The 16126-nt window shown below is 27.2% G+C and overlaps 1 protein-coding gene across 1 annotated transcript; it reads right to left on the reverse strand.

Annotated features, from left to right (window-relative positions):
• On the reverse strand, window positions 1–4157 carry OCT59_012390 (uncharacterized protein; the record flags this gene model as incomplete). Its single annotated transcript, XM_066134423.1, has 9 exons — window positions 1–129; window positions 203–1298; window positions 1400–1509; window positions 1592–1671; window positions 1759–2181; window positions 2248–2643; window positions 2728–3401; window positions 3484–3639; window positions 3703–4157. 9 exons carry the CDS (start codon window positions 4155–4157, stop codon window positions 1–3), a joined length of 3519 nt encoding a protein of 1172 aa, XP_065989688.1.
• Between the last annotated feature and the right edge of the window lie 11969 nt (window positions 4158–16126).

The following is a 16126-nucleotide window of genomic DNA, read 5'->3' on the forward strand; positions in this document are numbered from 1 at the left end:
TTATATGTAGCGAGCTGTGAGCATATGTTTAATTATTAAAAATCCTTTACTGAAGAAATCTATACTAGATTTTGAAATGTTGTATACAGGTGTATAACCAAGTGATACAACTCGAGTCACATAAAAACTCTATTAAAAAACAAATGAATTTTTAATGTTTGATTTAATAAAAGATAAAAAAATTAATATAAAAACTACTTACTTGAAGAATGATTAAAGAAATATCTCCAATAATAGCGCTAATGAATACTCCCCATATCATTTTACGTTTTGCCGCATGAGATAATTTAGCATTCAAATAAATGTTAAACCATGGAATTGTCATCTTTGAACCAAGTAATCTTAAATATGTAATGTTAACCCCTGCTAATAAAACGAATAGTGCTGTTACTTTTCGATGTTCTTTACTATCTTTTAACCATTTTGAAAATTTTTGATATCCCTTTTTTTGCTTTATTGAGTGACTCCTTTTTTCCTTTATTCCATTTATTATATTTAATAAACTCCATTTCTTAATTTTTTCCTCGTTTTCATTATTATTTCTATCCTCATTTTCTACTTCCTCTATATCATCTTCTGCATCGTCGTCTTTTTCGTCTTTTACACGACTATTTAATTTATCGGCGAAATTTTTAATGTTTTTTAATTCTCCTTTTATAAGAATGTCTTCTAATTTCCTTTTATCTACAAATATGCTTACTTCTTCTGCAAATTTCTTAACTTCTTTTAATTTTTTTGTAAGCACCCTAATTTTATTTAATTCTTCTGCAAGTTGTTCGATTTCTTCTGATTTAACTGTAAAACTGTTCACTTTTCTGACCAAGTTTTCTGAGAGGTTTTCAACTTCTTTTAATTCTTCTGCAAAATCCTCAAATTGCATTATTTTACTTATAAGTTTATTAATTACTTTTAATTTTTCTTTAATATTTTTTACTTCTGTATTATTTATTGTTTCATTTTCTGTATTATCATTTTTTTCTTTTACGATAATTTCGTCAACTATTTTTATTTCTTCCATGAGTTTATTAAGTTTTTCTAAATCTTCATTTATTATTAGCTCTCTTATAACTTTTTTCAATTCTTTACTCACTTCATCTGATTTTGTTACATTGTCATTATCAACTATTAATTCTTTTGTAGAATCAGAATCGTCGGATACTTCTTCATTTAATAGTTTATCAATAAGTTCATCAATTTTTATTAATAAATCTGTGAGGTCGGTTCTCATAAATTCATTGATTATAATTATAAACGCAACCCCCAAATTTACGACAAACGGAAATGTCACAAGGAAAATACTAAGAGAAATAGAGAGAAGTGTAAATAAATATACATATATATATATTTTTTTTACTAAAAAATAGAAAAATAGTTTTATTTAATTTAATACTTAATTTACCTTATATTAAAAATTTTTTCAATATGTCCTGCATCTATACTAGTAAAAAAAATTGTCGTCACGAATTTTTCAATAGAATTACCACACGTATAAATTGCATAATTTTTTTCCTAAATAAAAAATAAATTATTCTATTAGTACTTAGTTTTACTGATTTATTTCGATTAAAAATTTATGATAATTATAATCTACCTTTGCAGAAAATGATAAGAGTCCGATATTAAGTAAGACTGTTATAATAAGTTTTTTCAAATTTTCTTCTATCCACCTGGCTATTATCAAAAAAAAATTCAAAAGTATCTTTAAAATAAAATTCTTAATTAAAATATATATTTATAAAATCTTATTCTTATTCTTACGTTTGGTTACATATCCATATTTATGATCCAAATAATTTGAATATACTCCAGATCCAATAAGAGTGATGAATTTATTCTTTATTAAAGTATCTAAATCAATAGCTGCTAAATTAACTGATATTTCATCTTTATTCTTTGCTTTTTCAATATTAATAGATAAAATATATTGTTCTGAAGAAACTGAAGTATCAATTTCATATTTTTCACTTGTAGTTACTCGTTCTGTACTAACAGGAATTGCTTTAGCCAATTCTCGTGTTAAATTATCAAAAAATTCTTTATATTTAAGTTTGTCATCTTTAATACTTTTAAAATAATTTGTTCCTTCTGAAGTCAATCGAACTTTTCCGCTAATACCAGCAGAGTTTACCTTTTTTTGATATATTTCTTTTATGCTAGTTGATTCATGATCATCTTCTTGAACTATTAAAAACAAATTATTATTTTAAAAGTTTTATTTATATATGAATTCGTTTATAAAACACTTACTAGTTGTAAAGTTCCAAGCGCTACTCTGTATACCAATAATAGGTTCATGATAACCTCTACTACTTGCAAAACCATCATCAATTAAAACATAATATTTTCCACCAGGCTTATTGAACGTACTATCAATTATTGTAATGTTAATAATAGAACCAAATTCATCATCAATAAGATTCACAAATTTATCGTATCCATCGTTGCCAGTAGAAGTCATAGACGTCATTTGACGTATAATACCATGACTAGTACCATCATCTTGTAAAATTGTAACATTACGATTTGGTGATAAATCAACTTTATTATAATATTTAATTATGAGAAATTTAGTTTCAGACGGGTTTATAACGTCACCAATTTTAGGAATTGTGGTATCGATATGTAAATTATCATAACCATGGTCTAAAAAAAATATATATATATAAAGTTTATATAAGTTTAAAAGGTATTAAAAAAAAAAAAAAAAGAATTTCTGTGTAACGTTACCTCGTACCCCCTCAATTTTATACAAATCAGAAGTGATCAAAGACCAACTTTTTTCTCCCTCTGGTTGAGGAATTACAAGTGTGTTATTTGGTAAAACTAAAATATCAGCTATAGGATTTGCCAACGTGGGATATGTAAGGCCCCAATTAAAGAGGTTACCGTAGTAATCCATAATATAACCATTAATTTCAAAGTTTTTCTTAATATTTTGTACTCCATAATATGAGAAATAACCTCCATATCTTAATGATTGAATACTATAATCTGTGGTAATTTCTGAACTCTGAAAAGTAGTAATATTATATACAGTTCCAGATGAAAGGAAATCAATTTTAATAAATGTTTTATCAGTTAATGTAGAGCTTGCAATTATCATACAAGTTTGTCCAACTCCTACATAAGTAAAATCACAATCAAGTAAAAGAACATTTATTGGAGTCAAAGTTTGATAAAGTACGATTGGCCCTTGTGTGATTTCTTTTCCGTATCTTAATAACATGCAGTAAATTCCAAACTGTGGAGTAAGAGGAGTTGTTGAAATGGTTGCTGAACCCGTATTATTAGGATAAATAAGTGCATATCCTCCGTCCATCGTTGCAACTGTTTCAAGCGGGTAGCCTGTAGGATATATGTTTATAGTTTCTACAATCTGCTCTATTCCTCCATTTTCATCGCTTAAAAAAGGAAATAATAATATACGTATGTTAAATCAATTTTAATTATGTTTTTATAATTAAAATTAATATGATAAATTACATTATAAATTGCTGTAAGGAATAACCAGTAGAATTTGTTAAAGGAGCGGTTCGGAGAAATCCATTATCACGATGAACATTTAGCGTGATGGAATCTTGACCTGGCTTCCAATCTTTAGTAGTGATATTAACGTACGATGGTCCCAGCTTAATTTTACTATAAATGAACCAAGTAAGTATTATTTTATTTTTATATATATTTAAAGATTTATTTGTTTACCTGTGAATTCCTCCATCTAAGTCGATAACCACTCCCCAATCATTATAAGTGTAAAAATTGTTTATATCATCAGCTTCCGCGTAAGTTATTAACAAAAAATTTTTTCTTACTGGATAAAATCTAAGAGGATTTGCTTTTGGATATTTTGGAAGAATACAAAAATTAAAAGGTTGTATATTTAATGTATCTGATGAAAGATCAAATTCTTTAACAGTTCCATTGGGATAAATTGTACGAATAGATAAATAATCCTTAAGACACTGAAATTTGGAAGGATCTTTACGAACTATTCGAACGACTATAGTATTATCATCATAACAATCTAAACCGAACACTCTGGGTTGTTGTTCAGTTGAATTTTGATTTTCTTCAAAAATGATTGATGATTTTACTGGTAATAATACCAATAAAATAATCGATAGGGTTATAAAAAGTGATATATGATTTAATTTCATTTTGAAATTTTTTTATTTTTTTTAGAATTAGAAAAAAGGTAAAGAACTTTTCTTTTTTTTTTTAGAGTACGTCAGATTTTTTAAAACATGGTTAATGAAATTATTTTTTAATTTTATGATGTTGTTGATTATTTAATCCGCTGCATTTTATTGGGCACAGGACTTTTGTTTTTAACATTCAAAAACTTTCAAAATACTTGAATATCAATTCTTAATTGACCATTGTAATCCGCTTATCTCCGAGATGTATCACCGTGTCGATTATCTCTATAATTTCTTGTAAAGTGTAAAGTAAAAAAATAAAATAAACATATAAACAAAGCTTTTTAATTGTTACATTATTCTTATGCGATTTAGGGGTGAAAATTTTATTTTTTTTTTGTCTTACCTTTTTTTAATATTGCATACGTGAATCCGTATGCTGATTATGTAATCTTTAATGAAACCAAATTTAGTTATTCAACTATCAATGCAAGCAATACAATGAACTATAAAATAAAATGATTATCAATTTTTGAGTTTGAATAGAAAAAAGAAATTTATATTATTTATATTTACATAAAATAATGACTTTTTAAGCGTTGAATCATTTTCTTTATTTATTTTCTTTATTTATTTAATATATGAGCAATAATGATTTTATTACTTTTAATGCAATGTATAATGATAACACTTTTATTATAATGAATTCATAAATATATATTATTACTTTTATTCTAAAATAAAATAATGAAAATAATAAAAAAAAAGAACAATTAAAATTAGAATAAAATAAAAAGGAATTATTTCATCCGTTCTCCTTAATTATAGTTCATTTATCATATTTTCATTCAATCAGCCATAATAATCTCGGATAAACTATTTTTAACGATACCCATAAAGAGAGAAGAAAAGAATGCTGCAAATAAAAAAAAAATTATTTAAAATTCATTCAAAGATTCAAAAAAAAAGTTACACTTAATAAACTTTGTTAAAAATTTTGATGAAATATTTATTAAACAAATAAAAAAATATAAAATGTGTTATGTATAAAATATTCGGTATATCAATAGTCATGTTATATATTACTAAAATTAATGTTATTATTAATTAAACAATTGTTTACTTGAAAGCTTTAAGTTTACTTAAACCGGAGCATCTCTTCCGAGTTCCTTCCGAGTTCCGGCAGACAAAATTAGACTAAATTAGAAATTTTGTTGCGTAATTGAAGTTAATTTTGTTTACGTCGTTTGCGGGTATGATTCCATTTTGACTTTTGATAATTAAAATGTATTAATTTAGTTTAGTTTTGAAGCATAATAAAAAAAAAGTATTAAATAAATATACATATAGTACATGTACTGTATAAAACCAATTTAAGAACGGATCATGTTAAAATAACTTTTTTTCTAGTCTCGTTACACCTTTTTTTTTGATTTTGATAATACTAAGCCCGTATTCCTTTTTTGTCATTGTAAAAGATTTACTTATACTAGAACTAACGCACTATACAATCATGTATCACAGTATGCATGTCGATCGTAATAACAAACAACACAGAGCAGTCAGTTACATTGTGCTGTGCAACATTGAAACTAACCGTTATTGAATTACTTAACGATGTTGTATCCACTTACACAATGTATCACAATAAGTACGACTAAAAATGTCGAAATTTTCGCTTACTCCCCCCGTATCAGGTATGTATTCTATTTGATTATTTAATATTTACTATTTACTTGATTATTTATGGAATTTTTCGATGAAGACTTTCTTTTTAATCTAAATAAATGAATACAAATATTATCAATATAATGACTGCCTTTTTTTTAAATATTTTTAATAATAAAATATATTGTATATTCCTTTCTTAATTTATACTAATTAATAATAAATTAAAACAAATAAAAAAAAAATATTTTTTTTTATAACAAATCAAATAATTAATTTTTTTTAATGGGATGAACCCTCAACCGCTGTATCTTTGACGACAGGGTTTAAGATTAGGTTAGGGTTAGTATGTTAGCAGCTATTAAAATATATCATACCTTTCTAAATTTATTTTCGTAAAGGCGTGACCGTCGACCTAATTTTATGAAAATTTATAGAAAAATTTTATATGTTAAACATATTTTATAAAATCTTAAATTATGGGACTTGTAAATACTTGTATAAAATAAAATATCGACCGCTGATCTCAAAATTTTAAGTCCATAAAATGAGAATCGTGCGTACCTTTAAAGGAAGTCAAAGCGTATCGTCATAAAATTAATTTTTTTAAAAAATCTGTTTGTTCCTTTTGTTATATAATTCCTGATAATGTAGCATTTATTATTATCATTAATTAAAAGCTTGATTAATTTTTACATAATAAATATCTGAATGATCACCCTATGCATTAAAATTTAACGTTAACGATAAAATTGATGTTTTGGTCTGCCGAACTTATCATAGTGCAGGCTGAGATTTATGGTCCAATCACGTGATATTGACGTGTCAAAAAAAAATTATTTTATAGAAACTGTTTAACGGTAATTAAGTTTCACTGACAGTCCAATCAAAACTGTACTACATAATAACCCAATGTAATATTGATCCGAAAAAAATAGTAGTAAATACCACTTCAAACCCATCATCTAGCTTTAAGGGCTTTTACAAGTTGATTATAATTAATATCATTGGAAAGAATTATGGAAGAATCAATATTTAATTTGCATATTTCAAAATATCTCTTTCTTGTCTGATGTTATTGTATTAACTCTAATGAAATCTTAGCACTCGAATAATAAGATCACATTTGTTAATAACTTTTCATTTAAAGCTAGTGGCGTGAAAGTACATTTAATGTGTCTCATTATGATAAACCCAGTGCGTGAGTTTTTTTGATTAATAGATAATGTAAAACTTCAACATTTTTACATGTTAGAAATCAATTTTCAAAAGATGAGTTGGATGCAAAAACATTGAGATATTACACCACCGATTTATCATAGAAGGATGAGACAAAGCTCATTAGAATTTCCATAATAAGATGCATTGAATGGTGATATTTTCATGCCACTAGCTATTAAGATGAAAAGTTAGCATTCTTTTAGTTTAAATATTTATGGGAATAACATTGCAATGGATTTATGAAATTTGGCAAAACTCTGTTGCTGCGCCCTCGGGAATTAAATAAATTTTTTTAATAATACCAGTCAATCATTATAATTTCGGTCACCAGTAATCATCACTCCAGTTAGAAAAATTCTTTATAAAAATAAAAAGTAATTTATTTTATATATTTGATATAATTTATATATAAAATATTATTTGGGTTACTTTTAGTATAATTTATTATGCAAAATATCATCTGAACTGCAAAGAATTAAAATTGACTTAAAGAAACAAGCTTTTTCCTAAAAAAATGTCAAATAATAACGCGCCTTTAGATAGTGGAAAATTGATTAGACGCATGATTTGGGGCGGGGCTCATTTTTGACTAAATTTGGTGACTTAAATAAAATTTGATGACCAAATATTTATTTAATTTTGACATGACGGACAAATTTGGGATATTTCATAAACCCGCCATGATGGCTCATTATATTGAGGCTAGAGCTATGAAAAAATGACTTCTTTATTCGTCCCCATTCTTTCAACTTTTTTAATCTCCATCGCTTTCTAAATTGTTTTATTTCCGTCAACGTCATATTCCTTAGACACCATTGCTTTTATTGTTGCTAACATATTTGGTAGTGTTCAATTATTATTAATAGGTGAGTAATTTTATCTAATAGCGATGACAAACAATTTTAAACAAAAGCCCATGGACAAACTTTGAGAGATGATAACAAAAACGAGTATGTAATGATAATTTTATCCAAACAATTTGAAATTAACCCTTTTTCACATGAATGTTTATTTCTACCCGAGAGGTTCTTATGATCATTCTCCCGCAAGCTTCTGATGAAAACATTAGAAAGTATAAGAGACAACTGTATTACGGGCGTCCTACACTTGTATTTATTTTTTGTATGTTATATCACGCCACTAGTGTATTTGTAAAAAAAATTGCTTGGCAAAAAAGTGATCCATGTTCCAAATTAAAACGGAGGCGTATGTGATTCGCTTTAATGATGTTCTTTTAACTTAGTTTCGTATCATTAAGCTTTGTTTTTTTATAAGAATTAAAAGGCAAAAATAAGATTTTGTTCGCAAGTGATCCTTTACACACTGGAAATTGCATTAAGAATGAACCGCTATGTACTGTATCTTAAAAATCAATAAAATTTCACCTAAAATTTTTTTCAAAATCCTTATATTAATTTTTTTCGCTTTATTGGAAGATTTTACGAAGTTAAAAGGAGTAGTAAGCATTATTCATTAAAAAAAATAAATTCACTTATAAAATTGATTTAACATTTTCTTCTGTATTACTTTGCGTATTAGCGTATATTGATCATGAAATTATTAACTTTTAATCTTTTAATTCTTAAAAAATGTATCATCTTGCCCAAAATCACTCTTGCACACTCTCACTTTAGTAAGTACTCAAGCAATACCAATCAGCTCCTGCTGGTTGAGCATTTTGGTTGATGAATCATGAATGCATTGGGTATTGTGTTTGATGTTTCCATGTACAGTGTACATTTCAGTCACATTCGCAAAGTGGAACACGAAGCATGAATTTTCATCTCTGTGATCATTTTGTTGAAATCCATCGGTCGCAAATGCATCTATTATCACTTGGTAAGCTTGCAATGAGTGTTGATTTATCCAATTTTGATTTAGAGAAATTATTAGAATAGGATCAAAATCATCCACGCCATTATAGTACTAATGAATATCCATATTTGTGGATGACAGATATTCATGGATATTCATGTGGACAATCCCTATAAAAAAAAAAAATTCGGAATTTGTCCTGAAAAGTATGGAAAATGTCCGGAAATTTTCCGTGCGTCCGGAAAACATTCGGAAACGGTCACGTTTTGGAACACTTTCCGGACGCACAAATTCCAGACATTTTCTTGACACTCCAGAATTTGTCCAGAATTTGTCCAGAATCGAGCGTCCGGAAAATGTTCCAAAACATGACCGTTTCCGAATGTTTTCCGGACGCACGGAAAGTTTCCGGACATTTTCCATACTTTTCAGGACAAATTCCGAATTTTCTTTTTTTATAGGGAATGGATAGACGGATTGTAACACTACATGCCGTCAAAGTTCATCAAGAAATTTTTCAGGTGATATATAGCGATATATCACTTTATCGATATATATCACATTATTTAGAATGTGATATATATCGATAATAATCACACTCGTCGAGTAGTATCGATATAGATAAAAATGATAAATCATCAAATTTAAACCTAACAGCTAAATGATAAATATTGATATTTAATATAAATAATAAACAATTGATATTTAACATGAATAATAAACAATCGATATTTAACTTTAAACATCTTAAACGATAAACATTTTTATTTAATCATCATAATATTGCAATATACAAATAAAACGAAATAAAAATATAATAAATACAAATTTTATATCATATTAAATATAGTAATTCTACTCATAAATTTTAACCTGAACTCCAAAGGGACGGAATTGATGAAACCTACAAGAAAAGTAAATATAAACGTTAGCAAAAGTTTCTAATTAAATAAAATAAAATAAAAAATCTAGTTCACAACAGGATGTTGCAAAACTAGAATAATGGCAGAATCTAAAAATCTACACACCAAATTTCACATGTCCAAAAGCCCAACTGTCTAAAAAAAGAGAAAGTTAAGCTGATACCTAAAAAAAAAATCAGTTTTTTCAAATAAAAATCAAAAAAAAAAAAATATTTTTAAAGCTTCAATTTACCGATCCAAGTCACCAAGGAAGATCAGTATCTAATAAAAAAAGAAATAAAGTTAATCCAATTTTTTTCAAAAGAAAAAATTCACAAAAAAAAAATTTTGAAGACTTACCTAAGGTCGAAAGTTTTGAATGTGTCTAAACAAAGAGCCGATAAAATTAAACTTTTTTTTTTTTAAAATAAAAATAAGTTTCAAAAAAAAGTCTTCAAAACTACCGATTTAAAGTGGTAATGTCAAAGTTGACCTAACTAGAAAAAAAAAGAAATAAAAAATTAAAAATTTTATTTTGAAAAAGAAACAAAAATAAGTTTCGGAATGAAACCCTCAAAACTTACTGATCTAAAGTCTAAAGTCGAAGCCATTATATACCTAAAAAAAAGAAAAAAAATTAGAAATTTTTACTTTAAAAAAAAGCCAAAAAAGTTTCAAAACGAAAAGAAACTTTCAAAACTTACTGATCTGAAATGAAAGATTGAAGCCGATAATATGCCTAAAAAAAAAAAGAAATTGTTTAAAAATTTTTTATTTAAAAAAAAAGAAATAAGTTTCAAAGCAAAACTTTCGAAATTTACCGATCTGAAGGCTGACTGAAGCTGATACCTAAAAAAAGAAAAAAAAATAGATTACCGTATTTTGCTATTATTAAGTACCCCCAAAAATAAGCACCCCGGCCAGAATTATGGCGATTTTGGCCAGAATTATGAGCATCTTGGCCGGCATTAAGTGCAAAAAAGGGGTGCTTAATTACTGCCAAATATGGTATTTTTTTTTTAAAAAAAATACCTAATTCAAAAGAAAGAAAGAACTTTCAGAACTTACCTATCAAAAGCCTAAAAGGAAGATTAAAGGTGATATCTAAAAAAAAAGAAAAAAAATTAGTTTTTTTTTTCAAAAAAAAAATATTAAGTGCTTTGAAGCTTTTGCTTCAAAACTTACCTATCCAAAACCTAAAAGGAAGAAAAGTCGATATAAAAAAAAAAATGATTTTTTTTCAAAAAATATCAAAAGATGTTTTGAAGTTGTAGCTTCAAAACTTACCATATTATGCCAAAATTCAAAGCTGCGTCTGAATCTGAGATATTAAAAAAAAAAAAAAAAATTATTTAAAAAAGACTGATTTCACTCGTCCAGACTCGTCTAAAAAAAAGGAAAAAATATGAAGCGTTATAAACGTTTTGTTAAACAAAATAAATTTTAATCGTTACAATTCCCTTACTAAAATCAAATTCCACGTGTTCAGCCCTTACCAAAATTCAAATCCACGCAACCAGACCTGTCTAAAAAATAGAAACGTTAATAATCGTTACTGTAAAAATAAAAAAAAAATAAGGAAACTAACCACTGAATTCCAAAATGTTTAAAGACCTGGCTATCTAGAATTTTTTACGCATCCGAAGGTCGAAATGTGGCAAACCCTAAAAAAAGAAAGGTTAGTAAGGCCAAAAAAAATTAACATTTCCACAAGAGATCCGCTGAAATGAAAGTGTTACCTAAAAAATAAATTCATAATTTTTTTACTTGGTGAAAAGCGGTTAATTTAGAGGATGAAAGAGAGGAGGAAACGAAAAGAAAGGGAGAGAGGAGAACGAGAGAGAAGAAGAACAAAAGAAGAGGGGAAAGGTAAAAATGGAGGAGAGGAGGAAAAAGGGAAAAACGGAAAAGAGGGAGGGGGATTTTATTAAAAAAGTTTAAAATAGTTTAAAAAAAGTAGATTAGTATTATGTGATACACGTAATACATAATTTTATAAAATAGAGGGGATTATAATTTTTTTTCCAACAGAGTGGAGAAAAATTATAAAGATGATGAGTTGGAATTCAAGTAGTTTCAACTTGGACGGTAGTAATCATGTAAATAAAGATAACAAGCACCTGTTTTGTTCAAAGAAATACAAAAAGCTAACGTCGAGCAAGTCGTTGTAAAAGAAAAGGGATAAAACCAAAGAGGTGGTAAGTTTGTTAGTAAAGTATCTGTCATTTATGGTCGTAGGTATTAGCATAGATTTTGATTAAAAGTTAAATTAAAATCATAAATAGCTAGTACGTTTTGGTATATTCAATTTTTTTTGTTTTTTTTCGTTTTGGATAGTTAGTAGATAGATACTTTATTAGGAGATGTAATGACGTCTAAATTATAACAAATTGTTGTATAACAGATAATAATTGTTATAATATTAATAAAGTTAATTAAAAAAAATAATAATAATTTTTTTTTATAACATATCGAGATAATAAAATAAAATAAAATAAATTTATTTGGGGATTGCTAACCATTGGGGGTTTTTTCCAAATATGTCACATGATGTACAATATAGAGTAAATTAGTAATTTTATTAATCGGCTGATGGATAATTTTTTTAATTTCTGAATGTTTGATCGGCGAAACTAAAATTTATGAAATTTTATTTGCAAATACTAAAATTTAAGTAAAAAATCACTGGCTTTATTTTTAATGAAGTGATGCAAATAAAAAAAACAATAACAATAAATAAATAGATAATAAAATTACAATGATCAAGGAGAAAGATGCTAATAAAAAAATGAAGCAACAATGGAGTAATGGAAAGTAATAGAAGATGAAAGGGAGTAAAAAAGAGTGTGATAGGAAACAAAAAGGAGAAATAGGACATGATGAGAGACGAAAAGAAGTGATGGAGACAAAAAGGAGCGATGAGACGAAAAGGAGTGATGAGAGATGAAAATTAAGTGATGGGAGACAAAAAGGAATGATGAGACGAAAAGGAATGATGAGACGAAAAGGAATGATGAGACGAAAAGGAATGATGAGACGAAAAGGAATGATGAGACGAAAAGGAATGATGAGACGAAAAGGAATGATGAGACGAAAAGGAATGATGAGACGAAAAGGAATGATGAGACGAAAAGGAATGATGAGACGAAAAGGAATGATGAGACGAAAAGGAATGATGAGACGAAAAGGAATGATGAGACGAAAAGGAATGATGAGACGAAAAGGAATGATGAGACGAAAAGGAATGATGAGACGAAAAGGAATGATGAGACGAAAAGGAATGATGAGACGAAAAGGAGTGATGAGACGAAAAGGAGTGATGAGAGATGAAAATTAAGTGATGGGAGACAAAAAGGAATGATGAGACGAAAAGGAGTGATGAGACGAAAGGGAGTGATGAGAGATGAAAAGAAATGATGGGAGACGAAAAGAAGTGATGGGAGATGAAAAGGAGTGATGAGAGACGAAAAGAAGTGATGGGAGGTGAAAAGGAGCGATGAGACGAAAAGGAGTGATGAGAGATGAAAAGAAATGATGGGAAGATGAAGAGGAGTAATGGGGCGAAAAGGAGTGATGAGAGATGAAAAGAAGTGATGGGAGACAAAAAGGAATGATGAGACGAAAAGGAGCGATGGGCATGTAACCGCCTTCTTTTGATAAATTCTAAAAAACAAGTACCATCATTACTGATTATGTATTACCGATAATAGCGATATCGAATTTTTTTTCAACAGCGATTTGAAATAGATTACAATGATGAATCATAATCATTAAATTCTGATCACTGATTGCTGAGATAATGTGATTAAACGGCCATTTTTAAGAGGTGTCGGATACTTTTGGCAGGTGTCGTGCATGACAAAGAAAATAAGAAAATTAGATCGTTGATTACGTAAGATCCACGTAATAATGCGTCCTGAAAATGGAAATTTTACTAGTAAACTCGATGCTGATGTAAATATTATTTTTACAAATAATATCGATATGGGGATTAAAATTCTATTTATTTTTATTTGGTAAATTTGGTAGTATAAAAGGTAATATAAAACTATCTTGTCAAATTATGAATTTCTTCAAAAATGTCTTTTTAATGTAATTTAATTTGAAAAATATTTCCAAGGATACTTTTAACTGGAAAAAACATTAAGTCTTAAAGGTGAAAAATGAGTTTGAGACAATCAATACAAGCTAAAAGGTGAAAAATGTGGATCAAAAAAGTAAAAAAAGCTCAGATTTAAAGTGATATAATTTAATAAAATGAAATCATTTATCTTTATAATTTAAAAATTTAACAAAAAAAAAATACGGTCAAAACTTCCTTTGATCATTGTTTTTTTTTTTGAAAAGTCACTTTGCTTTTGTAAATTTTTCACACGTTCACGCATCCAGAAAATGTCATGTTTTAAATTAATAACTACATCAATCAAATCAAAACCCAATTTTGCATAGTATTAACATAAATTAGCCTTTAAGATTATTTCAAAGAATCTGGTAGGTTGGTAACATCCTTTTGAACAAAGTATTGTGGTCAATGTATTGTCATCACGAAATCCACCACCGTCAGAATAATAGCAGAAAGAGAATTTTTCATTCCACTTATACGAAATAATATTTCTGCCTGTTTTTTACGCGAAAAAAAATTTCTCTACATATAGTTTAGAAAATTTCTTAATTTACACGGGGTGTTCATACACGTATCACGTGACTTTATTAATAAGTTACTGTATGTAAAAAAAATTTTTAATAAATATAATTTTAAAGGGAACATGCGTCAAAGTTGATTTTGAATGCCAATTTTGATTATTTAACAAATTCTTTTTTTTTCCTGTTTTCGATTAAATTTAATTCTGCCCAACATTAAATGATCAGCATAGGAAATTTACTTTTTTGGAAACCCGTGTTTGAACACCCCGTGTACAAATAGAAATCGCCTATAGTTTATTACTGAAAGAATATTATCACCTAAGATACAAAAAAATTACAGCTGTTAAAGTACAGAAATAATGCATCGTGAACTATTTAATAATAGGTAAATTACGTGGGTTACTGCAGTTTCGTTAAATGAATAAAAGAATTTATTCTGATACAATGGTCAATAGTTTACCAAATAATCCATAAGTAAATTTTATATAATTTATTAACTAGCTTTAAAATATAAATAAAATATAAAGAAATATTACATTTAAAAAAAGTTCTAAAGAGTTAAAAAAGAATATTTTATCGTAAATATAATGGGAAATTAACGAAAGTTGATCATTCATCAATTTGATCGTCATTTTCTTTTTTTTCAACAACTTCATCGTTAGCATTAGCCTTATCCTTTTTAGCATTATTTTCTAATACTTCTTGAATATGTTTTTTGAGTTCATTTATAAGTTCATTTTTTGTTTCATTCAATTTTTCTTCCCTATATTTATCCTTAATTGCTACTAAACTTCTCAACTCATTACTGATAAACGGAGGATAATTAAAATCAGCCTTATTATTATCAATTGCATTAATTAATTTACGAACTTCGGAAACAGGCATATCATAATAACTAAAATAATTAAATAAAATATAGTTAACAATATAATGGGACAATAATTAACAAAAATTTTTAATATTGATAAATTAACTCTTACATCCAATCTGGAAACCATTCTTTGTTATCACGTCTCTGACTTGGTAACATATAGAATAATTCAATCTCTGCAATAATCTTTAAAAATAAAGTGTAATCAGTGAAAATTTGATATCATCACCGAATATAGTAACCAAGACAAAAAAACTATTACCTGTGCTTTTTGAAGTAAAAATTCTTCTTCTTTGTTATAATCAGCAATTGCTATGTTAAGCAATCCAATAAATAAATTCATAAGATAGATTACAGTGAAAAATGTAAAAGCAACTAATAAAAATGTCATTGTGGGATTTTCACGAAAAGTCCATGATGATAAAGATCCAGAATCACCAGTAAGCATTTTATAAACAGCTAAAAGTGAAGTAGGAAACCAATTAAACAAATTTGTATTTGAATCTGAAGGTTGAATTATATTATTTATAGTTCCATCTGAATTAACAAAATCATATTTAGTTACAAGGTTCTGTGGATCGTTATCATCATTAACTTCAATTGATCTTAGAATAATAAAAAATGCTTGAGCAAATCCAAGTATAATAAAAAATAAGACCACCAAAAATGGAAAAACTGTTTGGGCAACACCAATTATTATGGCAAAATATTTTCCAAACGAACTAAATACTCTAAAAAATAATAAGAATTTAAAACTTAATAATATAAAAGATATAGCCATAAGCCAATGGGGTGGATTTTTACTGATAAACCAATAAAGAGATATTATAACGGGTAATGAATAAGCCCCTACATCTATTAATTGA

Source organism: Rhizophagus irregularis, chromosome 2, assembly GCF_026210795.1.
Source record: "Rhizophagus irregularis chromosome 2, complete sequence".
NCBI classification, from domain to species: Eukaryota; Fungi; Glomeromycota; class Glomeromycetes; order Glomerales; family Glomeraceae; genus Rhizophagus; species Rhizophagus irregularis.